The sequence below is a fragment of the Kogia breviceps genome, chromosome 4 (assembly GCF_026419965.1).
Source record: "Kogia breviceps isolate mKogBre1 chromosome 4, mKogBre1 haplotype 1, whole genome shotgun sequence".
Classification (NCBI taxonomy): Eukaryota; Metazoa; Chordata; class Mammalia; order Artiodactyla; family Physeteridae; genus Kogia; species Kogia breviceps.
The window spans coordinates 110,351,935-110,379,907 of NC_081313.1; the positions used below are offsets into that span (position 1 = coordinate 110,351,935).

The 27,973-nt window shown below is 50.1% G+C and overlaps 3 protein-coding genes across 11 annotated transcripts in view; 2 read left to right on the forward strand and 1 right to left on the reverse strand.

The window, feature by feature from the left end:
* Positions 1–10,751: 10,751 nt before the first annotated feature.
* SOWAHA (sosondowah ankyrin repeat domain family member A) lies at positions 10,752–14,373 on the forward strand. The gene has a single exon (XM_059061912.2). The coding sequence runs from the start codon at positions 11,151–11,153 to the stop codon at positions 12,858–12,860; it is 1,710 nt and encodes a 569-aa protein (XP_058917895.1). The 5' UTR covers positions 10,752–11,150; the 3' UTR covers positions 12,861–14,373.
* A 2,148-nt stretch (positions 14,374–16,521) lies between these two features.
* On the reverse strand, positions 16,522–27,951 carry SHROOM1 (shroom family member 1). 7 transcript variants are annotated; one of them, XM_067031624.1, is made up of 10 exons: positions 27,318–27,951; positions 26,738–26,895; positions 24,377–24,528; positions 22,277–23,287; positions 22,130–22,185; positions 21,696–21,905; positions 20,938–21,495; positions 20,708–20,849; positions 20,355–20,627; positions 16,522–16,826 (listed from the first exon to the last, which is right to left on the reverse strand). In XM_067031624.1, exons 4-10 carry the CDS (start codon positions 23,243–23,245, stop codon positions 16,707–16,709), a joined length of 2,328 nt encoding a protein of 775 aa, XP_066887725.1. In that variant the 5' UTR covers positions 23,246–23,287; positions 24,377–24,528; positions 26,738–26,895; positions 27,318–27,951; the 3' UTR covers positions 16,522–16,706. The 7 variants fall into 7 exon arrangements, with proteins under 7 accessions (XP_066887725.1, XP_066887727.1, XP_066887720.1 ...); XM_067031626.1 differs by lacking the exon at positions 16,522–16,826 and adding an exon at positions 19,579–20,234 and having other exon boundaries at positions 20,938–21,054; XM_067031619.1 differs by lacking the exon at positions 16,522–16,826 and adding an exon at positions 19,579–20,234.
* The window catches only part of LEAP2 (liver enriched antimicrobial peptide 2), a 34,046-nt gene continuing 32,748 nt past the window's right edge, over positions 26,676–27,973 (forward strand). For all 3 annotated transcript variants that reach the window (XR_010840228.1, XR_010840230.1, XR_010840229.1), the window contains exon 1: positions 26,676–27,025. The gene's annotated coding sequence lies outside the window, so the exon portion shown is untranslated. The remainder of the gene's footprint in view (positions 27,026–27,973) is intronic.

Below are 27,973 nucleotides of genomic sequence, written 5' to 3' on the forward strand. Positions count from 1 at the left end.
CTGGGTGCCCCAGGAGGCTAGGAGATCTCTGTCTGGCCCTAAGCACATCCTCCCATAGATCTCCATTTATAAGTCTATTTATATGTCTATCTTCCCCACCAGGCTACAATTTATAGTATAGAGGAACTGTCATTTATTATCTTTATATTTTTATCTCTTAAACTAGAAGTATGAAGATATTTCGTCTTCTTTGCCAGCGCTCTTAGCTTGGTGATAACGACATGGAATGCCACACTGCAGATGACTCCAAAGGAATACAGGCACTGCAAGGTGGTGGCGGTTTCTGGGAAAGTGAAAGTCTGTCATGGGTGGAGGAGACAGAACCCAGGAGTTCAGTGAATGAACTAACAAGAAACACACCTCCCCAGCAGAGTGAAAATACCCTGCTGGTCTACCATCTTGCCACATAAAATACCTCACAGAATGAGGAGCCTTCCTCTGGGTCTGGATACCTTTATACTGTCAAGGAATTTTTGCTCCCAAAATTTGATGTACACATCAGGACTCTCCAACATGCAGCTACAGCCATGGGTTTTAGTTGAGACATGCCTAGGCCAGATCTTGTCATAGCCTTGGGTTATCTGAGACCTAGGGACCTGAGGAATGCTACTTCAGGATGGAATCTTCCATTCCAGTAATATTTGGATAAATCTCCTATGTCCTCCTATCCTTCTGTATTAGTTTTCTGGAGCTGCCATAACAAATTATCACGAACTGGGTAGATTAAAACTGCAGAAATTTGTTCTCTCACAGCTCTGGAGAGCAAAAGTCTAAAAATCAAGGTGTCGGGAATTCTCCAGTGGTCTGGTCCAGTGGTTAGGACCCCGCGCTTTCACTGCTGAGGGCACAGGTTCAGTCTCTGGTCGGGGAACTAAGATCTCACAAGCTGCGTGGCATGGCCAGATAAAATTAAAAATAAATAAATAAATAAAATCAATAAATAAATCAAATAAATAAATAAAATCAAGGTGTCATTAGTCTGTAGCCCCCCCCAAGGCTCTAGGGGAGCCTTGACTTGACAATCCTTCCTTGACTCTTCCAGCTTCTGGGGGCTGCAGGCAATCCTTGGCTTCCTTGGCTGCATCACTCCAATCTCTGCTTCTGTCTTCACATAGCCTTCTCGTCTTCTGTGACTTCTGTCTTTTATAACGACACTTGTCACTGGATTTAACACCTACCTGGATAATCCAGGATGTTCTCGTCTTGGGATCCTTAATTTAATTACATCTGTGAAGACACTTTTTCCATATACAGTCACATTCATGGGTTCTGGGATGTAGACATATCTTTGGCGGGGGGGTCCACTATTCAACCCACTACATCTTCTGAAAGGAAAATAACAAAGAGGACATCCAATTTGTTAACTTTGAGATGTAAACAATTTGTCTTAATGGAGACATACACAATGTTCTTTAAAAATTTAGACTGAATAGTGAAAAACTACCACAGAGAAGCAGCAGCAAAAAAGCCCAATCCTAAACAACAACATGAACATGACTGTTTTTGTCTTCTCTGTCACAGCCACACAGAAGGCTCTGTGCAGACTGTGGTCTTATTGTCTCTGCCCTGGAAACTTTCTAAGGCCCAGTATGTTGAGCTCCGAGAACATTAGGACATCGTGACATTTTGCCAAAAATTTTCCACTTAAAAAGGAAAGGATTATTTCGTCCAGGAAATTCTATCATCTCTGCCAAAGAAGAGAAGATGAAAGAGGAAGGAGAGAGGAAGGAACACGGCGCCATGTGTGAAGAGCCAACTTGCAGACTCCATCCTTTTTCCACTGAGAGAGAAACCCTCAATAGTTTGTGTTTCAGAGACTGGATGGGAAAGCAGAAGTTTTCCTCTGGCTGAGCTCCCCAAGCTCCTCTGTATTTTTGTTCCTTGCTTTTGCTCCAGCCATTCTATGTGGAATTGAAGTCCTGCAGGGTCAGCATAGATGTTTCTGTTGCTTACTATGCTGTGCTCACCTCCATTTGATCAACATCTGAGAAGGTAACCAGAAGTTTACATTTAGAAAAGTCCAGGAAGGCAGACCTCTCCATGGCCTCACTCCTAGCTCTTGAAATTATGGGGCTATTGAACCACGGTAACCTGTTGTAACATATCCAAGCTGTTTACTGACACCATTTTTGAGAAGGAACAAAGTGATGAGAGTCACTACCTCATGACAAATCGTTACTGTTTTGTCATTATCAGTAGTTATTGAACATATTGAATAACTACTGAATAGTTACTGTAGACAATGCCCTCTAGCCCATTCTGAAAAAGAAAAATCAAAGCAAAGAAAGTCACTATTAGTGAAAAACTGTTGCCATTTTATCATTATCAATATTAATTCAACATAGAGCTATATCTTAACTGATGAGGACACAGCATCTTGCTCCTGGGAGCTCGAGCCATTGTGGGAATAGGTAGATGAAAAGAGACCTATATCATCCTTGTTTTCAGTTAGCGCTGCTAGTATTTTATTGATGCTTAATCCAATAAGTAAAACCAGTACTGCCAATGACTTCTTCCCCAGACCACACAGCCTCAGAGTTACAGTTCATCTTACTGTTTCTTGCTCGTTGTTCAGTGTCACTAATTATTACTCTGAGGGCTGTTAATAAAACTGTTCAGGGTTTCCCTGGTGGTGCAGTAGTTGAGAGTCCGCCTGCCGATGCAGGGGACACGGGTTCGTGCCCCGGTCCGGGAAGATCCCACATGCCGCGTAGGGGCTGGGCCCGAGAGCCATGGCCGCTGAGCCTGCACGTCTGGAGCCTGTGCTCCGCAACGGGAGAGGCCACGGCAGTGAGAGGCCCGCGTACCGCAAAAAAAAAAAACAAAAAAAAAACCTGTTCAATATTTACTTGGCTGATAGTCTCAAAGTGGCAAGCAAGCAGATCTTCTGAGGACCCGGAACTAGCCCTTTACTGCCTGCCCACATCACCTCTTGCTGTTCCCTCTGTTACACAGACCTCAGCTAGACTCCTCCCTGCAACACATTCCCTTTAGAAGGGAGGGTCTCCATCAACATATAACTCTCAGTCTTTTCATATAACTTACTTCAAATTATTGTATTTTGAGCGCTCTGTTAATGAGCTTTTAGAAACGTTGAATAGGAAGTTGGATAAGTTGATATCTAAGGATTCTTTCTCCCTTTACCCATGTTGCCACATGGAAGGCAAGATAAACACAGTATGCTAGTGCAACAAGAGTTTAGGGAAGAGTTGAGCTATTTCCACCTGTCCATCTCTAAAGCCAGATGCTGTTGGTAGATTTCACATATCCAAATATTTGGTGCTGTCAACTCCAAGCCCATCTGAATGGGTAACCATAATAGAATGGAAGGCCAGCCTCTGGGTTGCTGATTTGTCCACCCTGACCCAAGCAGGGACTCTACTTTACAATTAAGGAAAATGTTTAAAACTACATTTTGCAGTCCTCTCAAACTAAGCCGTCCTAATGTAGACATTGACCCAGGTGAAAGCCCCAAAAGGTCTCTCCGGGGGTTTAAAAATATATATAATTTTTTAAGTCAAAACTCGTCTATGAGAATAAAACAGGCCAAGAAGCGATGACTAAAGGCAGCAAAGGGCATCCTCTTGTGCTACACCTGACCAGGACACAGCCCTCCAAGTCTTCAGGGACCAAGTCTCCTGTTCCCTATCAAGCAACCAAGCAACAGTCTGAGGAGTCAGTTAAGCCTGCAAAATGAATCACAGATATGAAAACTCAGTTTATAAAAGAGGCAAAGGATCTGACATTTGTCACCAAGATTTAGACATAAAGACAGTCCCTTTGACCTCAGAGAGGACTGGCTTAACAAGTCACAGGCATGAGAAAAAAGAGGCCCTCTTGCTTCCCCTGGGCTGGTAAGCAAGAACAAAACATGATTTGTTCCTGAAGTCAGGACTGCAAAAGCTTGATATCCGGACAAAGTCCCTTTACAGCCATTCTGGGTAGCCCATCCCCCTCTGTCCCTGGCACCCCTGCCTGGTGGGGACCCAGACACTCCTCTTCCTTACAGGCATTGGTGAGTCTGCAGGGGGCAGAAGAGACAGGCTGTGGTGGACTAAGCCTAATGGAAGGGGCCTATTCACACCACCATGACAGGGACAAGACAGTTGGAAACATAAAGCCTCCACTACGGTTTTCTATGAGGCTCAGGCATGGGTTTCAGAGCAGATTGTGGGTTGGAACAGGCAATGCAATATAACATAATATAACAATGTAACATAACATAATATCATAGTTATGAAGGGTTTTAATTTTGTATATTTTTTTAAATGTGCCTTTAAAAATGCAAAGGGCCATCTTCCCTGACCTCCTCCAAATTTAAGTTACTGAGATAGAAAAAAAATGTCCTTGTTGCTTTCTCCCATGTTCAAAACACATTATAGAATTTTACCCTTGCTATAAATATACATTTTACGTTTGATTTTCTGAATGTTTACTGGCAAACTTCTGGGTCACTGGAAGAATTGATTCAATGGCCTCACTGGCAGCAGGGCACCAAAATTTAAAAGCAGCCTGGGGAACTGGATGTCATTGGCATCCTCATCCTAATGTCTCTTCAAACTATAAACTAATCATTTAAAATATTAAAGCAGAGTACGTTCACATGCACAAGTATAAAGGTTTAAGCTAGATTTTTATTTGACGACTTCTTCCCTACTTTATTTATTAAACATACAGAACATCAGTTTTAAGTACTGGTGATCCAGTTCTGCACAGTGAATGAGCATGAGCTTTGGAATCAGACAGGCTGGGGTTCGAGTTTGGGCTCGGCCAAGTATTAACTGTGACCTTGGGCACATTTCTTTGTATAGCTCAGAGCCTGAAGCCTGTTAAGCATTATCAGTAAACTTTGCTTGTACCAGCAATTCAGTACAAGCAAAGTATTTTATTTATTTATTTATTTTGCGGTACGCGGGCCTCTCACTGTTGTGGCCTCTCCCGTTGCGGAGCACAGGCTCCAGACGCGCAGGCTCAGCGGCCATGGCTCACGGGACCAGGCGCTCCGCGGCATGTGGGATCTTCCCGGACCGGGGCACGAACCCGCGTCCCCTGCATCAGCAGGCGGACTCTCAACCACTGCGCCACCAGGGAAGCCCCAAGCAAAGTATTTAATCTCTTGACTATTCTTAGTGATCATAGTCAGAATGAGTTCAAACCACAAAAATCAAAAATGATCTTTAACAGGGGAATCTTCTCCCTCATCCCCTTGGAGAGAGCGGGCAGTAAAAAAATTCCAAGTTGATTGAGGCTCCACTACCTATGAGATCATGGAAATGATTTTTCCAAGGGACTCAACAATTTGTCCTGAAAAAGCTAAGAAAATAAAATATAAAAAGTAGCTATTGACATGAAAATGGCAATGAAGGAAATGTGACTTTAAAAATGAAAACAGGCAATATAATGCAAGTTCTCCTCCTGAAACTTCTTTGTCACCCATACCTGTCTTTCTGCCCTAGCTGGATGACCCTCACCATCTCTCGCAGGGACCCTGTCATCACCTCTCCAGAGCCCCCTCCTCCACCCATTCACCACATCAGCACTGTTTACAACAGGCTAAGGGAGCATCAGTTATGGAACAATTAGTGGTCTAATTCTATCTGTGTAGAACGGTATATATGGCTGTTTATATATATATGGATGTAAATAGAAAACCTCAGAAAATAAACCAAAAAATATTAAGAGTGGTTCTCTCTAACATGTGATCTGTTCTTTCCATATTTTGGAAACTACTGGGAATTGGGAAAACATCATTATTAATGTTATAATCAGGAAATAATTAAAGCTACTTTTTAAAAAGAAAAAAGAAGAAAGGTTTCCATGGCATTCTACTGCAAACAGGATAAAGTCCAAACTAGCATATAAGGTCCTCCATCCATGACCCCAGATTACTTTTCAAACATTATCTTCTTCTGTGTCTCTGACACATACCCTAAATAGAAAACACACTAGACACTCTTTACCCTGAATTCAGCCTTCATAGTCCAACTTCCAAGCCCTCCCCTATCTTGTTCTCACAGCCTGTCTCTTGAAGATTTTCCCAGGTGCCTCTCTTAGAATCTACCTGCTAGAAAGCACATAGAGCATTCACTACATCTGGACATGTAACACAATTAGTTGTGCTTTTCTCTCCACTAAGCAGTAAGCTGTTCAAAGGAAGGTTGTGTCTTCTTCCCAGAAGACTTGGATCACTGCCTTGCACCCAAAGATAGCCAATAGATGTTCATTGAAATAAACTACAGAAGAGTAAAGAGGATAATACACCTGGAGCAGTTGCAGAAGAACTGACCGGGGTGGGATTTGACTTGGATTTAAAGAAGGGGTAATATTTAAAGAGAAATGATAGCTGATTACATTTATAATTCTATGGTAAAAACACAAGGACTTTTCCCAAGGACATTGTTGTCATTCTGTTGTAGACTGCTTGATGCTACAGGGTAAACTGATGCTAAAAGTTTTTTAAAAGGGAGATGTACCTTTGTATTTTTCACTTATATTCTTAAGCTAAAAGGATACAATATTTGCAATTAAAAACTAGTTGTCTAAAAATGAAAGTGTCATCAGAAAATAAAATTAAAGGACAAATGACAAAGTGGGAAAATATTTACAAACATATATAATAAAGGGTTAATAACTACATATCAACAAGAAAATATGGGTAAATGGGGAAAAGGGCAAGTCACAAAAGAACAAAGACAATAAATACAAGGGGAAAAGTTTAACTTCATTAGTAATAAAATAAATGGAAATTAGAATGAGATACAAATTTTTTGACTTTCAAAATGACAAACAAAAAGATACTACTCAATGTCAGTGAGGGAAACACCAGGGAATTTCATGGGGCTGTAACTTTTCTGGAAAACAACTTAGCAAAAAGTTTCCAAGAGTTTTAAAAATAATTAATTCCCTTTGACCTAGTAATTCTACTTGTAGGATTCTATCCTAAGGAATTAATCAGAAATGTGCACAAAGTTTTATATACAAGCAACACCATCTGTAAGAATTAAAAACCAGAAACAATGTAGACTATTAAATGTAAGAAAACAATTAAAGTGTATTACTTTGGAGATATGTCTATTTAGGTCTTCTGCACATTTTTGGATTGGGTAGAAGACCTAAATAGACATTTCTACAAAGGAGATATACAGATTGCCAACAAACACATGAAAGAATGCTCAACATCACTAATCATTAGAGAAATGCAAATCAAAACTACAATGAGATATCATCTCACACTGGTCAGAATGGCCATCATCAAAAAATCTAGAAACAATAAATGCTGGAGAGGGTGTGGAGAAAAGGGAACCCTCTTGCACTGTTGGTGGGAATGTAAATTGATACAGCCACTATGGAGAACAGTATGGAGGTTCCTTAAAAAACTAAAAATAGAACTACCATACGACCCAGCAATCCCACTACTGGGCATATACCCGGAGAAAACCATAATTCAAGAAGAGTCATGTACCAAAACGTTCACTGCAGCTCTATTTACAATAGCCAGGACATGGAAGCAACCTAAGTGTCCATTAACAGATGAATGGATAAAGAAGATGTGGCACACATATACAATGGAATATTACTCAGCCATAAAAAGAAACGAAATTGAGTTATTTGTAGTGAGGTGGATGGACCTAGAGTCTGTCATACAGAGTGAAGTAAGTTGGAAAGAGAAAAACAAATAACGTATGCTAACACATATATATGGGATCTAAGAAAAAAAAAAGAAAAGGTCATGAAGAACCTAAGATGGGAATAAAGACACAGACCTACTAGAGCACGGACTTGAGGATATAGGGAGGGGGAAGGGTAAGCTGTGACAAAGTGAGAGAGTGGCATGGACATATATGCACTACCAAACATAAAATAGATAGCTAGTGGGAAGTAGCCGCATAGCACAGGGAGATCAGCTAGGTGGTTTGTCACCACCTAGAGGGGTGGAATAGGGAGGGTGGGAGGGAGGGAGACGCAAGAAGGAAGAGATATGGGAACATATGTATATGTATAACTGATTCACTTTGTTATAAAGCAGAAACTAACACACCATTGTAAAGCAATTATACTCCAATAAAGATGTTTAAAAAAATAAAAAATAAAGTGTATTACTATATATACGTGATCCTGTCATTTTAAAAATCATATATTTTTTAAAGAATAGTTACTGTCTTTGGGGCAAATGCTCACAATATAGTATAAAACGAGGTTACAAAGAAGATTAAATTGAATGCATTCTGGAAACAGAACTGAAGACAGAAATTGGGCTTGCCTGTTGGCGCAGTGGTTAAGAATCCGCCTGCCAATGCAGGGCACAAGGGTTCGAGCCCTGGTCCAGAAAGATCCCACATGCTGCGGAGCAACTAAGCCCATGTGCTACAACTACTGAGACTGCACTCAAAAGCCCGCGAGCCACAACTACTGAAGCCCGCGTGCCTAGAGCCTGTGGTCTGCAACAAGAGAAGCCACTGCAATGAGAAGCCCGCGCACCACAACGAAGAGTAGCCCCTGCTCACTGCAGCTAGAGAAAATCCATGAGTAGCAATGAAGACCCAACGCAGCCAAAAAAAAAAAAAAAAAAAAACCAAAAACAGAAATTACCTCTGGGAAATGGGATTGGAGAGAGGGGGACCTTTCACACGTTCTCTCTCTCTTTTTGTTTTTTTTAATATAAATTTATTTATTTATTTTTATTTTTGGCTACTTTGGGTCTTTGTTGCTGCACGCGGGCTTTTCTCTAGTTGTGGCGAACAGGGGCTACTCTTCGTTGTGGTGCGCGGGCTTCTCGTTGGGGGGCTTCTCTTATCGCAGAGCACGGGATCAAGGCGCACGGGCTTCAGTGTGTGGCACTCGGGCTCAGTAGTTGTGGCTCGTGGGCTCTAGAGCGCAGGCTCAGTAGTTGTGGCACACGGGCTTAGTTGCTCCACAGCATGTGGGATCTTCCCGCGCCAGGGCTCGAACCCGTGTCCCCTGCATTGGCAGGCAGATTCTTATCCACTGGGTCACCAGGGAAGACCGTTCTCTCTCTCTCTCTCTTTTTTTTTTTCAATGAGTAAGAATAATAGTAGTGGCTATACTACTACCAATAATTTGAACGTTTACTGTGGGCCTAGCATTGTTCGGAGTGCTTTATGTTTACCTTCTCACAGAATCCTCACAACAACTTGTTGAGGTAAGTGTAATTATTGTCATTCTCCCCTTTCACAGGTAAGAAAATTGAGGCACGGAGAGGTCAAGCAAGTAGCTCAATGTAGAGCTAAGACTCAAGTGTGGCATTTTGGGTGGGATGAATTGGGAGATTGGGATTGACATATATACACTACTGATACTATGCATCAACTAGATAACTAATGAGAACCTAATGTATAGCACAGGGAACTCTACTCAGTGCTCCGTGGTGACTTAAATGGGAAGGAAATCCAGAAAAGAGGGGATATATGTGTACGTATAGCTGATTCATTTTGCTGTACACTAGAAACTAACACAACATTGTGAAGCAACTATATGCCAATAAAAATTAATTTTTAAAAAAAGTGCAAGGGCTTCCCTGGTGGCGCAGTGGTTGAGAGTCCGCCTGCCGATGCAGGGGACACGGGTTCGTGCCCCGGTCCGGGAAGATCCCACATGCTGCGGAGCGGCTGGGCCCGTGAGCCATGGCCACTGAGCCTGCGCGTCCGGAGCCTGTGCTCCGCAACGAGAGAGGCCACAACAGTGAGAGGGCCACGTACCGCAAAAAAAAAAAAAAAAAAAAAGTGCAAGAGAGCAAGATTCCAGAGTCTTGCTCTCTTCAAATACTACGGTGCCTCTGATTATATATTTGGAGTACTGTGTTTGTAAATTAAGAAATTGATCCCACCTTTGCCCTGGCTGGTCCCTCTGCTGAAAGTAGAAGCTGAAAAAGCTTCTTCTCCTACGTAGCTACTTAAGTCTCTGATCTCTTCAAGTCTTTGCTTAATTGTGGCCTTCACAGTGAGTCTTACCCCCTAAACACAGGGTTCAAACTTGCAACCTGCCCCTCTATTTTACTCTGCTTTATTTTTTCCATAGTATTTCTCTAGCATATTATACAATTTTCAGATTACCATATCACTTCTCTCTGTCCCTCCCCACCTTCCCCCCAGCCCACTATGGGAGCTCCATTAGGTCAGGGGTTTTTATCTGTTTTGCTAATCAATGTACCACAGTCTGAAAAAGTACTGGCACAAACTAGGTGAGCAACAAATACTTGTGGAGTAAGTGAACTTTTAAAAACATAGCATGATTCCAATTTTAGTTTCGTATTTTAAAGCATAAACATGTATATGCATGTGTATGGGGGAGGGAGAAGAAAAATAGTCAAAATGTTAATGGTGATTTCAAGTGATATTTTTCCTTCTTTATGTTTTCCTGTGGTTTTATTCCCCAAACTCAATGTGAAAATGTATTATTTTATCATAAGAAAATTCTAAACCTCGGGTGACATGCATTGCCACGCACAGCAAATTGTCTTTACTGCAAGTTGCATGAAGCCGTTTTCCTATGTGAAACGCAATCAACAATTCAAGAGGTATTGATGATCTTTAAATAAATTATTGCTTTTAAGCAATCGCCCGGTATTTTGTGGTGGTTAAATATTTCTGGAAGGAATAAAAATCCTTGCCTCGCCTGTCGACCGCGGCAACCCTAGGGAACACACCCACCTAGCAACCCGGAGCCGAGCCTGGCACTGCGCCTTTAATTCCCGAGTTGGGAGGGGCGGTGGAGAATTTCCGCTCCCCCACTCCCACCGCGTCCCTGGTGGCAGCTGTCACCGGTAAGGCGAGCACCGCGCACGGGGGATGGAGCCCAGCGCCCATTGGACAGAATATAAAGGCAGAAACCTACCCCCGAAGACTGGGAGCCCGGCGGGGCGGCGGCGGGGGTCGCGCGCCGCGGCCCCCAGCTCCTTTTTCCAGGAGACTCCCGGGCCCCGCGGCGCAGGCATGACCGAGGTCCAGCTTCAGGGACACGCCCGTTACGCCTCGTTGAAAACGATCAGGTGAGCCTAGCCGAGGCGGACGTGACTCCTGGAACCCCGGCTCCAGTGCGTCCCAGCTGGCGCCGCGACGTCCACCTGCCCAGCAACCGGGAACAGCTGGTCGGTGGGAGGGGGAGGCCCGGGTTCCCCTGCGACCGGACTGACCATGGCGCTGGCCGCGGTTGCGGCCGCTGCGGCCGCCGGGGTGAGCCAGGCGGCAGTGCTGGGCTTTCTGCAGGAGAACGGCGGAAAGGTGCGCAACTCTGAGCTGCTGAGCCGCTTCAAGCCGCTGCTGGATGCCGGCGACCCACGCGGCCGCGCCGCCCGCAGGGACCGTTTCAAGCAGTTTGTCAACGACGTGGCCGTGGTAAAGGAGCTCGACGGCGTCAAATTTGTGGTGCTGAGGAAGAAGCCGCGGCTCCGGGAGGGACCAGAGCCCCTTCCCTCCTGCCTCCCGAGCACCCCGGGGGCATCAGCCCCGCCGTCGAAGATCACCTCCATCTCACAGGGCGAACCCGCTGCTTCGAGGGCTCCATCCTTGGCCTCGGCGCAGAGGGCAGTGGAACCACCTGAGGACCCGGCTCCGCCATCAGAGCCACAGGACACCCCCGGGGATCAGGCCTCTGAGCCCACTCAGCTGACTAAGGGGCTGCTGTTAGTCCCAGCCCGGCAGTCAGGGATGCCCTCGGACCCCCAGGTTACAGCCTTTGAGCTGGCTCAGCCCTCCGAGGGACTCTCTGCAGACATGGCCTCACCGTCCACGGCACCGTCGGAGGCAGCTTTGCCCCATGCAGAACCGCCAGACCCGGAACCTGCGCCTGGGCTGACAAAAGGGCCGCCACCACCACCTCCGCGCGCGCTGCCGCAAAAGCCCTGCATGCTGCCGGTGCGCTGCGTCCCGGGCCCCGCGGCGCTCCGGATCCGGGCGGAGGAACAGGGCCTGCGTCGGCAGCTGTCGGAGGAGCCCAGCCCACGGAGCTCCCCGCTGCTGCTGCGGCGGCTCTCAGTAGAGGAGTCCGGCCTGGGCCTCAGCCTGGGCCCCGGCCGCTCCCCGCACCTGAGGCGCCTGTCGCGCGCCGGCCCTCGCCTGCTGAGCCCGGACACGGAGGAGGTGCCCGCCGCACCGCCGCCGTCCGCCGTCCCCCTGGAGCCGGCCGAACACGAGTGGCTAGTGCGGACTGCCGGGGGCCGTTGGACCCACCAGCTGCACGGGCTGCTGCTGCGCGACCTCGGCCTGGCGACCAAACGCGACTTCATGTCTGGTTTCACGGCCCTGCATTGGGCCGCCAAGAGTGGCGACCTCGAGATGGTGCAGCAGCTGGTGGAGATCGCGCGGCGTGGAGGCGCGCGGGTCGACGTGAACGCGCGCTCACACGGTGGCTACACGCCGCTGCACCTGGCGGCTCTGCATGGCCACGAGGATGCAGCGGTGCTGCTGGTGGTCCGCTTGGGTGCGCAGGTGCACGTGCGTGACCACAGCGGGCGGCGCGCTTACCAGTACCTGCCGTCCGGCGCCTCGTACGCGCTGCGCCGCCTACTTGGCGACCCCGGCCTGCGAAGCTCTACCGAGCCCGATGCGACCGGTGGTGGTAGTGGCAGTTTTGCGGCCCGGGGTCCGGTGCAGGTGGCCGCCACCATCCTCAGTTCCACCACCAGCGCGTTTCTGGGCGTCCTGGCCGACGACCTGATGCTCCAGGATCTGGCTCGAGGCATGAGGAAGTCAGGCTCCTTAAGCAAATTTTTGGGTGCCTCGCCCATGGCTCCTCGTAAAAAGACAAAAACCCGCAGTAGTGTGCAGGTCTTTTCAGAAATCTCCCGTCGACCCACTCCGGGGCCCTTGGCTGGTCTAGTTCCCAGCCTACCCCCAGCAACCTGACAGTTCCTGAGGCTACGGCTTAGTTGCTCTAATCAGGCCTGCCTCTCACAGTCTAAGCCTGCCCAAGACGGCGGTCCAACACCTTTGGCTCCATCTTGTTTCCAACTTTGTCCACTGCAGCCTGTTTTACCCAAGTGGGCCTACGCCTCCAGCTTCTGTATGAAGCTTGATCTTTCTCCAGAGATGGGATTCAAGATCTCAGTGAGAGCCTCCTATGAAGAACTACAGAAGTCAGGATTGAACTTGGGAGGAAATTTGAAATTTAGGATCAAAGGTTAAGGGGAAGCAGCTGGTCTGGCCCCTGAATGATTTAACCCGATGCCTCTGCATCTATATACTCCCAAGCCAGAATTAGAGCTTTGTGTGACAATGGATTGTCAGCTTTAAGATATGTAGTGCTCTTGTAATTTGATGCTTTTATCCTGTTTTTAAATTGAAATGAGGTAAAACAACTTTCATAAAAAAACCTTTTGAAAGTATATTTTTCCAAAATGCTCAGACATTTTCAATCTTTTGCTAAATATTTTGGAATTCTATTAAAAACAAAAAAGATGATCAAGATCTAAAGGAAATTAGTCCCAACCAACAAAAACCTTGAATGGTTATCTACCTCATTTTAAGGCAATCAAGATTCCAGAGAGTCTTGAACACAGAATGTGACCATTGTGAATGTAATTCATTTCAGTTGTACTGAGAATGCTAAATATTAGGAAACAAGTACATCTTGGGAGTAAAAGTGATTTAACAATGAGAGAAAAGAGACACTTTGGCAAATACTTTTAATTTGTGGTTGTCTTTATGGTGAAATATAAACATGTCTTTGGCACTGGTGGCTGGCTACTTTGATATGGCATGAATATTTAATTTTTTAAAGTGTGATTTATTTGTGAATTGCACCATTGTGCCATGTTTCTGAATCTGTGGCTTTCAAATCCGGCTGAGCTTTTCAGTGCAGTAGGTGAACATTCAAAGAAAAAAAGTCATAGCATAACACTAGAAAAATCACTGGTTAAATAGTAACAGATACAATTAAGGAGCAACTATTTTATATGAAAGTTCTGTACAAGCAAAAGGTACGTGATATCCATTTTAAAAAGCCATCTGAAAGCAAACAACTTATTCCAAAATAGCAAATGCAGAATCTCTTTGCTCAGTGACCTTAGAGAGGGGTGGCTTGATTCATCTGTATCTTTGCTCCTATTTGTAATTGAGAAGGTTTTAAGTATTGCCAAGATTTCTCAGGTTCAACACAGTGTAATTAAAATGGCTCTTTTCCCATTTTAAAGATGTGGAATCTATTTGCTCAACCAACCTTTTTATACCATATTGTAATAATGCTCTGCTTTTGCAAATTGGGTTTGCATGTCATTAGTTATACTAAATAGTTTTTGTGGCACAGGGTACTGGGGCTCGCCTCCCATATATGTATCAGTGAGGCCTCTGAAATTATTTAAGGCAGTCTTTCATGGAATGTTTTGATTTAAGCAATGAAATAAAGTCTCCCATTTTGTTCCTGCTTGTGTGATGATGTACTTCCCTTAAACATTCTACAGCACTTGCTACTGTATTTTGCTTTTCTTTTCACTTCTTTTCTTCTCATCCTTCTGCCTCTTTGAAGCATTCTACTATTGAAAGAATTTGGATTTCTCTGCAAAATAAAGGAGTCAACCGAACATGGATATGGTAGCCAAAAACTGTAGGTAAATGTAGGCCCGGAACTGACCTCTTCCACCTTCCTTGCTTGGAATTCTAGCTAAGCTGCATAAATTATTTCAAAATGAAAATTAAAGTCTTCTGCCTCTGCAAAAACAAACAAACAAAAAGACAGGAGACAATAATTAAAGCAATCTCAGTAGCTGAAGGTCTAGGACAGGATAAAATATTAAGAGATTTTTCATGGTAAAAGAGAGGCTTGACTGAGATGGGTAACAAAGGTCACACACACAGGTATGACCAGCTCTGAGAAAGACAAAATGTAAACCAGCAAAGTAGTAAAAACAATAACTAATGTTTATGGCACACTTAAATCAGAGGAGGGTTCTTGAACTGCCAGAAGAATCTTTGTGTTTCAGAAGAATCTTTGTGTGCTGCAAGCCTGCCCAGTGAAGTAAAAACATTTGGCAAGGGTTTAGGATCAATAAGCCTAAAACTCAGGTGTTAGAAACCACTGCTTTTTCCTTGCAGGCTAAAACTTTCTGAAACTGTAAGTCAGTAGGAAATTACAGTTGATATGCATATGGAAAGTTTTCAAGAACAATATCTAACAGGAGGTACACCTGTGGAAGGATATTTCCAACAAATGACAAAAAAATAGTTGTTCATTGGTTAAGGTAATTTACCTGGTTAAAATTATCACAGGGAAGAGAATCACTCCTCTTAATGGGGGAAGAGTTAATCGCTGATGTAGATGTGTATGAGTCATGTCCACAGCAAGCTTTTTATTTTTATTTTTATTTTTATTGTTTGGCTGCACCGGGTCTTTGTTGCTGCGCGTGGGCTTTCTCTAGTTGCAGTGAGCGGGGGGGGGGGGGGGGGGGGGGCTACTTTTTCATTGCGGTGGCTTCTCTTGTTGAGGAGCACGGGCTCCAGGCGCGCAGGCTTCGGTAGTTGTGGCTCACGGGCTCTAGGCATGCAGGCTTCCATAGTTGTGGCGCACGGGCTTAGCTGCTCCGGGGCATGTGGGATCTTCCCATAACAGGGCTCGAACCCATGTCCCCTGCATTGTCTGGCGGATTCTTAACCACTGCGCCACCAGGGGAGGCCCCACAGCAAGCTTTTTAATACAATTGTACATTTCCTCTAAGGAGGATGGAAGCTGTTCTTTTTTTAAAAAAAATATTTATTTTGGCTGCACTGGGTCTTAGTTGCAGCACATGGGATCTTTAGTTGTGGCATGCAGACTCTCAGTTGCAGCCTGCATGTGGGATCTAGCTCCCCGACCAGGGATCGAACCTGGGTCCCCTGCACTGGGATCTTGGAGTCTTACCCACTGGACCACCAGGGAAGTCCCTGGAGGTTGTTCTTGAGCATGTGTTACTTACCTAATGGAGACCAGGGTATGGGTAACAGACATATGACCTGTGTTTACTGAGTGCCAGGCACAGTTGTAAACACTTTGCAGGTATTAACTACCACCTTACAAGGTATGCACTGTTAGTATCTTGATTTTTAAAGTGAGGAAACTGAAGCTTAGAGAAACTGTAAGTAACATGTACAGGCCTCACAGCTAGTAATTCTCAGAGTCAGGATGGCATCCTGTTGCTCTTTTCCATTACAGTGTCCTGTTGCAGAAAAGCAAGGTGGTCTCATCTCAGCTCTTTATTCATTTAATGACCTTAGGCAAGTCACCCAAGTCTCCAAGCTCCATCTCCCTCTCTGTGAAACTGGCAGTACATATCCTACAGGCTGTGGAGAGGAAGGAACACAGGGAATGAGAAGGTAAAGTCGTCTGTGAACTGCAACACCATCCTGAAATATTACCAGGAGTGCCGAGTTGGTCCCAAAGGGATATCTGGCTGCATTCCAAAACCAAATATCTCTGATTCGTGACGTTGTTCTACATGATCACCATTCTTTTACCATGTTAGTATCTGTATATATAAACAACAACATTGACTCTACTAGGAAAAATGTTTCCCCACAAAAGGAAAATATCGCTTTATTTAAAATATCACAATGCCGTTCTTAATGCACTTTCCTCTAGCATCCCTGCCCCACAACTTCCAGTCTTAAACAAGCAGTCATTCAGCCTTCTGGACTGAAAGCACCCTTCCACACACAGTTTTAAAGCTGGGCCTACCCAGGACCCATATTTCCCCCCTTTTCTTTGCCTTTTCCTGGAAGAAATTATTTGACCTTTTTAAATGGTTTAATAAATAGACTCTGTCGCTCTCCAGATAGTTTTTTGCCTTGAACCTCTATGGCTGGCGTCACCTTTCCAGAACTGCCACACCTCTGGACTTGAACCTGTGGAGCAGAGATGAACTCAGATATTACTGCAGGAAAGAGGAAATAAGGAAGAGATAGTGAGAGAGGGAGGAGGAGGAGAGAGAGAGAGATGTCTGGACCTCTCCTCAAGAAGGGGAGGAAAAAGTCCTCCTAGTGAGAAGTCAGTGCTGACTTAAGTTTCAAAGACAACAGGTAAACACCCAGCATGACTGTCTGTCTAAACTGTAGCTAGGCTGTGACAGTAACGCTACGGGGTCGTTGGGAAGACTGCTTTACAGCATTTCACCTCTTCTCTCTGCGGTCCTCAACCACATTTGACCTAAATGTCCTCATAAGCTTCTGAATTACACGTGACTGAACAGCAAGATAATTTGTTCCCGTGAGGATTCCTGAGGTTCACGCCAGCCTCTCGCCGAAGTACGTGGTGTGAGGAGCAGGCTGCTCCAGCCAGACTGCGCGTCGCTTTGGGCACCACGGAACCTTGCTTCCCTACTGTTTCCAATTTACAGTCAGAAGGTAAAAAGTGCACTAATTGCATCCATATTAGGAACGGCGGGGGGGGGGGGGGGCGATGAGGCGAGTAGGAGAGGCGGGAGGCCCCGGGGCTGCCAGTTGCCAGGCAACAACCGCGCTCTGCTCAATCGGGGCGGGGCGCTGCAGGCCTCAGGGCTGGGGGCGGGACCAGCAGGCGGCGGGGCGCAGGCTGCTTGGGGAGGTGCGGACAGAAACCCCAACAGAGACCCAAGAAAGCCTCTTTTCCACCGTGGGGAACTACGTAAGGCTCTTTTTGATACTGATCCTCGAGATCAACACCCCCAGCCTCCCCCTCCCCACTCCTCATTAGCCAACGACTTTCGAACTTTCGAAGGCCTAGTGGCAAAGGAAAGGGAGCCAACCTTCCCATAACTGGCGGGCCAGGATTTCTTTCTGACAGACACAAAGGCTTAGCTCCAGCCTTCAGGTCCAACAGGGACACTGCTCAGGACAAGGCAACGTCCCTGTGGCTAGCCCAGAGGGCCTGGTAGCTGGGGAGGCTGCGGGTGGTAAAGCGTGGCTAGAAGCTTTCATCATGAGGAAAATAGTGCCCTCTGCTGGCCGTGTCCAGGAGGGTGGAATTCACCGGACTTCTGGTACTGGCCCCCACCCCACCCCTAGTCTTAGTCTGTGGTGCCAATATCGAACACCTATGCTGAGCTCATTCTTGCCCTCTGACGGAATAACGTGGTGTGGAAGGGAGATAAACTGGGGCAGGAAGGAGAGAGGCAAAATGGAAGGACAGGCGCAGGAGTTGTGGCCCTACTTTTGTGGGCTCTCTCGATCTGGTAGAGACAAGCACAGAAGCCTCATATTTCCCCATGGCAAAAACCAGCAAAGAACCAAAGTGCAGTTTAACCAGACAATGGCAGACGCTGCTTCTCATGCCCATCCCGGGCTGGGAGTGTTTTGTCTGAAATACACAATTTCCACTGGCCTAATGGACGACGTTAAGTGTGTTTCTATGTATATCACAATGGGAGAATGCAATGGGGGCTGTACAGGGCAAAAGCCAGAAATAAGTAGATTCCATCCAGAACGCGTCTTGAAGCGAGCTGCCCTGCTAGGCAGAGGATCTTAGAGCGGAGGCCCCGCCCACAGCGTTCAAAGGAGAAAAGCAAAGCATAATGTTAGAATCAGCAGGAGCCCCATATGTTTTTTATAAAAAGGCACAATGTGAGCATTGTTCTGTGCTCAATAGCGCGACTGTTTATAACTAATGCTTTTGGTATGAATACGACCATTTAAAATTCCCAACCAGTTGCACTTAGTGACAATATGCATCAGAAAACGAGCCCAGAAGCAGAGATTTCTCACTTTGAGGTCTGCTGGCTTTAGATACACATACACATGCCTATCAATGTGCCCAGCTTCCAAAAATACACTGAACATTTACATGAACAATGTTCTTGTCCCTGGCCTTAGCAGCTACAAACACTAAGACAGATTTTCAATGTATATTTGAGAACTGAAAATTGATTCTATGTACACAGGAATGACACACAAACAGAGGGGTGTGTCCTGTTTCATACCACTCTAGCCCTTAACTCCCAACCTCCCAACCGTAGCCCATCCCCAAACTGGCATCTCCAGAACACAAGAAAAGCTGCCTCTGCATCTCCTCAGCACCACCCCCACAATAATAGGTCTCCAGGTCCCCCGTGACTCACCTTCAGCTCCCATCCCCCCAACTGCCCTCCTTAAGCCTGGGTGACCTACTGGGGACTCCAAAGGAAAGGCGGATAAATTCAGTTTATCCAATTATCCAACATAATTGGAAGAGGAAGAAAGTTCTTTCTGGGTCTTGGAATGAATGTCCCCAAATGTCCAAGTGTACTTGACATTCACCAGGGTTTTTAGGCAGCAAAGCATCTGAATCCATTTTCCATTTGGGGAAGTTCCCTATCCCTTGAGTCTTGAAGGGAGGCAGTCCCCCACTTCCACTATACTACTCATGTCGGGGGCTTGGGTAAAAACCAGCAAAAGAGACCTGGCCTCAGCCAATCAGGCCTAGGCTTTCGTGGTAATAATGCAGTCACCAGAATAGTTAGGGACTACTGGTGACAACATCTGCTTGGCCCCTCCAGTTTTCAAGCCTGTTTCTTCAGTCTTTCTAGGGATCCCCAGGCCTGAGTGATGTCCTCCAACAAATCTCTCTTCTGCTCTAGTCTGGCAGGTGTCTGTAGTTTGCAAACAAGATCCCTCCTCCAAGCCAGGCTCCAGGTGATACGCACACTTCTCACATCAATTTTTTATTGAGAGGAAAAAAGTGGCCCTTTTGCATCTTAAGTTGGAGTGCTCCTCTGACTTGTCTCCTCTCCCTCCAACCAACACTGACCGAAAAGGGGGAATACTGCAGACTTTAAAATTCATAAGTTAATTACCAAATAATCCGCAAGACTTGGGCAAGGCCACATGAGAACACTCGGAAAAAGTACCTCAGGAGGGCCGGGCCTTGGGTCCTCCCCACCCCAAGGGAAAAGCACCGAATAAACCAGAGTCATCCCACTCACATGGGTGAGAGGCAGGGACAATGCTCCTCACCCTCACCCCCTGTAACTAGATGAGGGGAGGGGGGAAGGGCGGTTTATCCGGAGGACGGGTGGCCGGCGGCCAGGCCGGCCTGGGAGTCGCAGGACGACGGTCAAGGTTGGTCCTGACTGTGTCCAGTTGGTCCTGAAGGAGGCGGACCCGCTCGTCCACGCTGCGCTGCTGAGCCAGGACAGCGGCCTTGCCGACCAACAGGGCGCGATAGGCGCGCAGCTTGTCGGCGGGCAGTGCGCGCGCCAGCACCTCGCGCAGGGCCCGCTCGCGCCGCGCCACATGCTGCTTCAACTCCTTGGCGTCTTCCTGCTGCCGCTGCAGGAGCCCCAGTCGCTGCAGCAGAGAGGCCTGGAGCCGCGGGGCGTGGGCGCCGTGAGCGGGGCGAGGGTGCCGCCACTCCCGGGAGGCTTCCAGCCGGAGCCCTCAAGGCCCTCACCGCCCCTCCCTCCCCCAGCCCAAACCCGTTACCTGCTCGTCAGGGTCGCCGTCTGCGCCCGCCCGGGCCAGGGCACGGTGCACGCGGTCCAGGCGACTGCCCAGCAGCAGCAGGAGGCCAAGCACGCGCTCTAGGTCTGCCATGAACCGGCTGAACCGCTCGAGCTCGTGGGGTGCACAGGCCTGGCCGACCGCGGCCTCCAGAGCAGCCCCGCGCCTGGCCCAAGCCTGGGCCGCTCCCTGCAGCTGCTTCTGCTCTGCCTGAAGCTCCCGTAGCGTCTTTTGGAGGAGGTCCGCCAGCTCCACCTGCAGGGAGGGCATGGGTACTTAAGTCTGGAGGCAGGGCCCTGACTTAGCCCAGCCTCTAATAGTCCCTCCACACTCACTTTCTTGGCTTGGATGCTGTTATTTGGCTCGGGGAGACCCGGGCCGCATGGCTCGTCAGGCACAGTGTGGGTGGTAAGGTTTTCAAGGCTTGTCTCCTCCTGAGAAGCTGGCAGGCGCTGGGTGGAGTTAAGTAGGTAAGAGCTGGGGACAAAACCAGAGTTTCTTAGGTCGTCCTGCCCCAGGCTGCAGGGGCTTAGAATCCCCTGAGTCCCTGGTACCCCTCACTCACCCTGACTCAGAAGTACCAGCTGCTTCCTCTCCAGCCTCTCCACAGGCTGGTGTCATTGCAGCCCAGACCTCAGCTAAAGGAATCAGCCCATCCAGCAGGCCCAGGGATGGCTCTGGGCTGGGATAGGAGGTGAGAGTGTCACTCAGAGAGGGATCCAATCTGGCCAGCTCCTGAACCAGCTCCTCAAGACGTGGACTGGGCCATGTTGACCTGGAACCAGTCTGGCCAGTGCCCCAATCCAGGGCAGTGTGGTCAGAAGGCCCTGGGGTATCATTGCCTGGAGGTCTCAGGGCATCACCTGGGAGAGGTTTGAGGGGGTCAGTCTCTGCAGCTGTGGGGGGATCAGTGGTCAGCAGTCCAGTGGGGTCCAAGCTTGCAGTCCCAGGGGGACTACAGCATGTAGGCCTGGAGACACTCACAGAACTGTTTACCCCCTGCCAACAGTCATCCGCCCCTGCAGTCTCTGGGTGCTCGTGGAGGGGCTGCTCTGAGGGGATTATAGCCTGGTCAGCCCTCTGACCCAAGCCAGCTCCGTACTGCTGGTCAGAGGCATGGACACTGGAAGTGGAAGAGACACTAAATCAGAAAAAGCTCTAGCCAAAGATAAATGGTGGCCTCCAAGGGCCATCCACCTCCCCCACCTCACCACCCTGGCTCCCAACCACCAGCCAGGAGAGGGTTCCCTGCTCCTCCAGCATTTTGTAGATGTGTGTAGGAAGGGGGTATCTCACTCTGCTTGAAAGCCTGAGGGAATTCACCTGTTTGGGAGCCCCAGGGGAGCATGGGAGTCTGCAGGTAATCTCATTCTGACCAGTGGGGCTTCTTCCAGGAAAACTTCATCATCAGGAAGGGATGGGAGCCGGGCAGACACAATGCAGTTCTCTGAGGCCCTCTGCTCACAGTCAGAGGGACTGCTCTGGGGGCCCTCTGAAGAACACACCACTGCAACTTCCTTCTGAGTCAGGAACCTGGAAGCAGGGACCCCACACTGACCACAGGGACCAGGAAGGAAGATTCTGGTTCTGCACCAGAGAGACAGTAGGTTGTTGGGGGTGGGATTAGGGTAAGTGGTTTGCAAAAGACAGAAGGCTCAAACTGAGGGTGAGTGGGAGGCCCTCTTCTTTCTTGAGCAAGAGCTATGAAAGCTGCCTACCCCCAGCTTTCAGTCCCCAGAGTGGGCCATGTCTCTCACCTGGAAAATTTGGTCTGAAACAACGGTCTGGGGGTTTCTGCTCCTTGGGGAACAGCCTGGAAAGGCAAGCAGTTGGATGAAATGTTGCTCAAGTTTTCAAGCTTCTGGATGCCCCCAAGCCAAGCTTGCAGCCCCTATCTTCCATACCTGGGCAATGGGCATGACCCCTCCTGGACTTCCCCAGGGGGACAAGACTTCCCCCGAAGCGCTCCGACTCCGACCGGCAGGCCTATAGGCATTGCTGAGCCTCAAGGACCGGGGTTTCGGGTCCTCTATGCTTCGGGGCTGGGTCGCAGGCAGCCATCTGATCTGGTGACCTTCGAACTCTGCCAGCGTCCGCTGCTGCCATTCCCGGCGCTCCGGCCTGGCGAGGCCAGAGCTGGAGCGGGCCTCCCCCGAGCATTCCCCAACCAACCCACCGCCCCGACCCACGCGATCCAGCTTTCCCGGCTCTGAGAAGCACCACTTCCGCTGCTGGTTGGCGAGGCGTCCCCTGCCGGCGGTTCCCGGCGCGGGAGTCCCGGGGCGCGCCGGCTCCGCTTGCCCGCCGGGGTGGCTGAGCAAGGCGGAGCGCGGGTGCGCGGCGGAGGGCCGCGCGGGGGCCGCGGGCCGCAGGCGGGCGGGCAGGCTCATGCGGAGCTCCTTGCGCTGGAAGGACGTCTCCCGGAGCACTCGCCGCTGCGCGCCCTGCAGCCGCTGGCGGTAGGCGGCCCGCGACGCGGGCGGACTGGGCGGCTCGGCTGCCCGCGCCGCGGCCTCCGCCTCGGCCGCCAGCGCGTACAGCAGCGGGGTGGTCTGGCGGCTGAGCGGCCCCGGGGTTCCCCGGATCTCGGGGGGACGAGGCCCACTGCGTGCGGCGGCCGCGGGCCGGGGCTGCGGGGAGGTACGAAGCCCGGCGTTGGGGGCCGGGCCGCCCCACACCACGCGCACGTAGTCCCAGTCCAGGTAGGGAAGTTGGTGGGTCGCCGGCGACGGCGTGCGCGGCTCAGGACCGCCTGAGGCGGCGGAGAAAGAGCTGTAGGCCGAGTCGACGCGCGCGGACAGCCGCCGCAGGTCCAGGCTGCGAGTGGACGAGGCCGGCGAGGCGCAGTCGCCTCCAGGACCCAGAGCCTCCATGGCTGCACGGACGCGGGCAGAGGCTGGCCAGCTCTGTGGGGCCTGGAAAAGCATAGACGGGGTGGTGGGTGAGGCGGTCCGGGTTAGAGTTAGGACAACCTTCTGTCACCTCCAACACGGACATGCTTACACATCCCCTTCCTAGTCTCACGACCCTTATTAGCGCTGGGACACACACCGCCCCCCCCAACCTCCCTAGTCTGGAATGGCAAGGGCAGTAGGACCAGGGGAACAACTCTGGAGATTGAGGGCCTTAGCTCAGTCGAAGGAACTGGCGACTAGCGCATCCCCCGCTGGGGCTCTTCTGGCCCGTAGCCCCGGCCTCTACCCTGGCACCTCCTGGAGCTCCGAGAATGTACCCATGCTCCTGCCCTCCCCAACCCTGTCCCACCCTGGCTGCTTCCTGGCTGCTTTGTTAGCTTCTCCATGTGATCTTTCCCTGATAAACAATGGTCAAGAACGATCTGAGATCACAGGGGAGACAAGAAAGGATGGGGAAAGACCCAGGTCAGGTGGCAGGGGCAGCTTCACAGCCTTCCTCCCTCCCTCTGGGCCAGTTATGTTCCAGGTGCTTTGAATAAATATTTATCTTGAACCGCACAACTGCTGTCTGCATTTTACAGATGAGGACACTGAAGTTCTGAAGGGGGAATGATTTGCCCAGAGGCACACAGCTGGTAAGAGGCAGAGAGCCCTGCCTGGAATCTGGGCCTGCCTCCAAACTTACTGCAGCCAGAATCAATTTCCTAGAAGCAAACCCTGCTGAAAGGCAGTTCACCTCCAGCCCCCAAGGGCCTGAGCCTCCAACAAAGCCCAGCCTCCACTATGGGAAACAATCGCCCCCCACCCCTTCAAAATACTGGCAGATTCCAGGATAATATGGCCCCTGCTTGGGAACCTCTCTGCCTTTTGTCTAGGAATGACGGGCTCACCCCCTCTTTGTCCTGCCACTCTTGCTCCTCCTATAGGGCTCAGCTTAGAGGTCTCCTGACCCTCTGGAATCCCTACAGTGTCCTGAGCTTCCTGCATCACAGCACTCATCGCCCTGCATTGTGATTGTTGGCTTGCTTTGATTCCCTCTCCCCATTCCCACCCCTGAGCTTCCTGAGGACAGGCCCTGCACTTACTCACCTCTGTACCCTCGGTGCCTGGCACGTAGTCGATGTTAAGTATTTGTTGAATGACAAGGAAAGGAGCAGCCTTTCAGGGAGTAGATAGGGGTGGCTTTGGTTGAGAAGGTTGAGGGCTTCTTTTCTTCTACCCACTTTTCTCTCCCTATTAGTCTTTTTGAGAAAGGGGACAGAATGGGTGAGGCAGTTGCCACCCATGGACACTGACCAGGTTACTCAGGTTATTAGGAACCAAAAGAGCAGGCAAGCACAGCTTGGAACAGGAATGGCCAGAAATCAATACTTCCCCAGTGGAAGGAGGGGGAGCAAGGGGAGGAGCTAGGTGGGTGTGCCTGGGTCAGGGGTGAAAGCAGCTTTGAGTCTTGGGAACTGAGGGTTCCCTATGGGCTATAGGGACTTTGGGGGTGGGGTGGGGGGCGGGCTTGCCTTTCCTGAGCTGCTTGGTTGGGACTGCAGAGGAGGGTGGCCCACAGTTGGGTGGAAACTGAAAAACAGACTTATGTGAGCCTCTAGACACTTTTTGGAGCTCAGGATCACCCTCTACCCCATTCCCTGAGACCCCAGATGCTACAGATTGCTGGATAGGGCAGGTAGGGAGGTTAGTGGTGGGAGGATATGATGTTTCCTAAAAGGGCGAAGCGGTACCTCCAACATTCCCAGGAGGGGATCTCAGCTGACCTGGTACCAGAACATCTTGACATCACCCACCTGGAGGCATCTTTGTGCCCACTAAGGCCAGCCCTGCAGGCTGGTCTTCACTCAGGCTTGGGGACCATTTTTGCAAAGTAGTTTATACTCCCTGAACTTCAGAAAGACAAGAAGCTACTCTGAGTAGCAGCCCCTGGGAGGACAGTCACCTCCTCCTGGTAACACCCCCTAGCCACCCAGACAATAGCTCTTTCTCTTCCTATCCTTCTGAGCCCAGCTTGGGAGCACTGTTTATGCTGGCTCATGCCACCCATTCTTGACTTTCGCTGCACCTATAGGCATGGGTAACTGTTCTAATACAAAGATGTTTCCTCAAAAAAGGCCTTGACAATTCTATCTTATTTGTGAGTTACTGACTGATAAAGGATTCCGAGTTCACCAAATAAAAACAGCTCAAATGGACAACTAGAATGTGTGTGCATTTTCTTATTGTCCTTAACTTGTCTCGAGGATGCTTTTGCAGTGGTTACCCAAGCACCTGATACCCATGCAGGATGCTCACACTGTGCCCTTTGTAGAACCTGTTATGCCAGAAGGGTCCAGCTCCTTTAGTGTGTTTTGGGGCCTCAGCCCAAAAAGCAAAGAGTTTTCACACTTGTCTGGCTGCAGTTCTTGCAGTTCAGCCAGTCCTTGTGGCTGGGAGTAGCCAAACCCCAGGAGCCCTAGCACCAGCATTAGTGTCAACTGTGGGCTGGGCTGCAGAGCCAGTGCCTGCATTGAATATAAGTCCAGAGGCTAGAACTCAAAGAACCTTTTGCCAAGCCCCGTCAGAGCAGGGGGAGCAGCAGGGAATTTCTGCTAGAAAACCACCAGATTGGTGTCATGTGGTATTGGGGTCATTTGCGATAAACTTATCACCTGAATCAAAGAACAAGAGAGGAAAAGGAGACAAGGATGACTTCCGTGTTCAGAGCTAGGGGCTGGGGAGGTGGAGGTGCCGGTCCCAGGAATGAGGAAGCTGAGACGGGGACTAGCCAAGGGATCCAGTACTCAGTCTGGGGCCTGTGGACTTTGCAGTGTTTGTGGCAAGTCTGGCAAGCAGGTGGTAAGTTGAGATCTGTGTCTGGACCTCAGGAGAAAGATTGGACCAGGCAGGAAAGCAGACCCAGGTTTTTAATTAGAGGTTCTTGGGGAAATCCACGAAGACAGCTTCCAGTGGGTAAAATCACACAAAGGCAACGGAAGCAGATCTAGGTAAGGTGACCAGAAAGGCAGACAACCTCAAATGATCAACAGTGATCAGGAATTAAATCATATCTTTCCCAAAGTCCACCTCACATCTGACCTCTCATGAAGAGGTTGTCCAGGCCACCCCACCTGGATGCTACAGCAGGGAGACTGCCGCGCTGCCTGCACGGCAGTCTCCCTCACGGACTGAGTTTCTAGGTCCTGGGCCGTGTCTTGAATTCCACCACTCCAGACCAGGTCTAGAAGGGCAGGCATTTTGGTAAGTTCCGTGGCTCTCCCAGTTCCCTCCGGCACCCCATTCTCCCGGCTTGTCAACACCACAGTTCACGTCGCGAAGCGTCTGCTCTCAGCTCTCTCCCGCCCACACAGAGTCTCCGTAGACTCTAGCTCTGTGCCACCGTCAGGAAACGCGGGATGCTGGCGGCACTTGGGGAGAGGAAACCGCGGTCGAAATCGTACTACATACCTGGGGCTTCAAGCTGAGTCGAGGCGCTCCAGGGAGGAAAGAGGCGCAGGCCTGGCGGCCACAGGGGGCGACAAAGTCACGCGGTGCGGCTGTGGAGCGAGGCCTCGGGGACGCTGGGAGAGCGGATGGCCCCTTGCTGGCGCATTTCTCGGCCTTTCCTGTTGGTTGGGTTCACCGTCGGGGAAGGAGAGCTCAGAACGCGCGCAGGGGACCGCGCGATTGTGGACCGGAGAGGCCAGGATTCCCCAGTGGCTGCGCGGTCGAAAGGCGGGAGCCGGAGGTTGCAGGGTGAGCCCCACTGCGTGCTCGGGTCCCCCGGGCGCGCTCCCCAGCAGCTCCCGCTGTTGCCGGCTCTGCGCCCCCCACCCCTCTGCGAAGGGGCCAAGCGCGCAGGGCCTTGACTCGCGCAGACCAGACCCCGCGCGGAGCCCAACCCCTCCGGACCCAACGACGCGCGGGCTGCTCCGCGGCGCCCCAGCCACCTCACCCGCTCCTAGCGGCGGGGCTCGCCCTACCGCCCCGGGAAGGGCGATTCCGCTGCCCACTCCTGGCCGTCCGGCCCCCCGGCCTCACCGAGTACCTGAGCTCCAACCCGAGACGCGCTCCTGGGCGCCCGCGGCCGCGCGGTGACATCAGAGTCCCGGCCTCGGGCTCCCGACCCCACCTCCAGGCTCCGGCTGCCGCGGGGGAGGCGCCACGTCCGGCTCCCGGGGGCGGGAGCGCGGAGCTGCGGCGCTGCCCCGGGAGCCGCCCGCCCCTTCGTAGTGTCCGCTTGCCGGCCTAGACCTGGGTACAGGGGTTGGACGCTCGTTCCCCCGCCGGGCACAGACCTCTTGCTCCAGCTGAAGAAGCTGGAAAGTAGGGGAAGGGCCACCAAGGCGCTCGCCCGCCCGCCCGCCTCCTCCCAGCGCGTTCTTACCGCCGGTAGCGCGCGGGCCCGAGCTCCAAGGGTCCAGACCACACCTTCTGTGGCAAAGCCCAGGCCGGGTGCCCAGACGGGCACCCCATTCCTTTCAGAAAGTTTGGCCAAGTAAGCAGACCCGCCACTGTCCTTGTCCCTCTGAGTACAGTTCGGATGCTAAGGCATCATCCCTTGACCAACTGTCCCTCCAGATACTCCATTTCCAAAACTCTTCCAGCTCTTTGATTCCCAGCGTGGGCTCTTTTTCTCCCATGTTTGCCCGTTTTCTTTTCATTTCTCCCACTATCCCACATAGTCTGGGCCCTTCCGGCCAG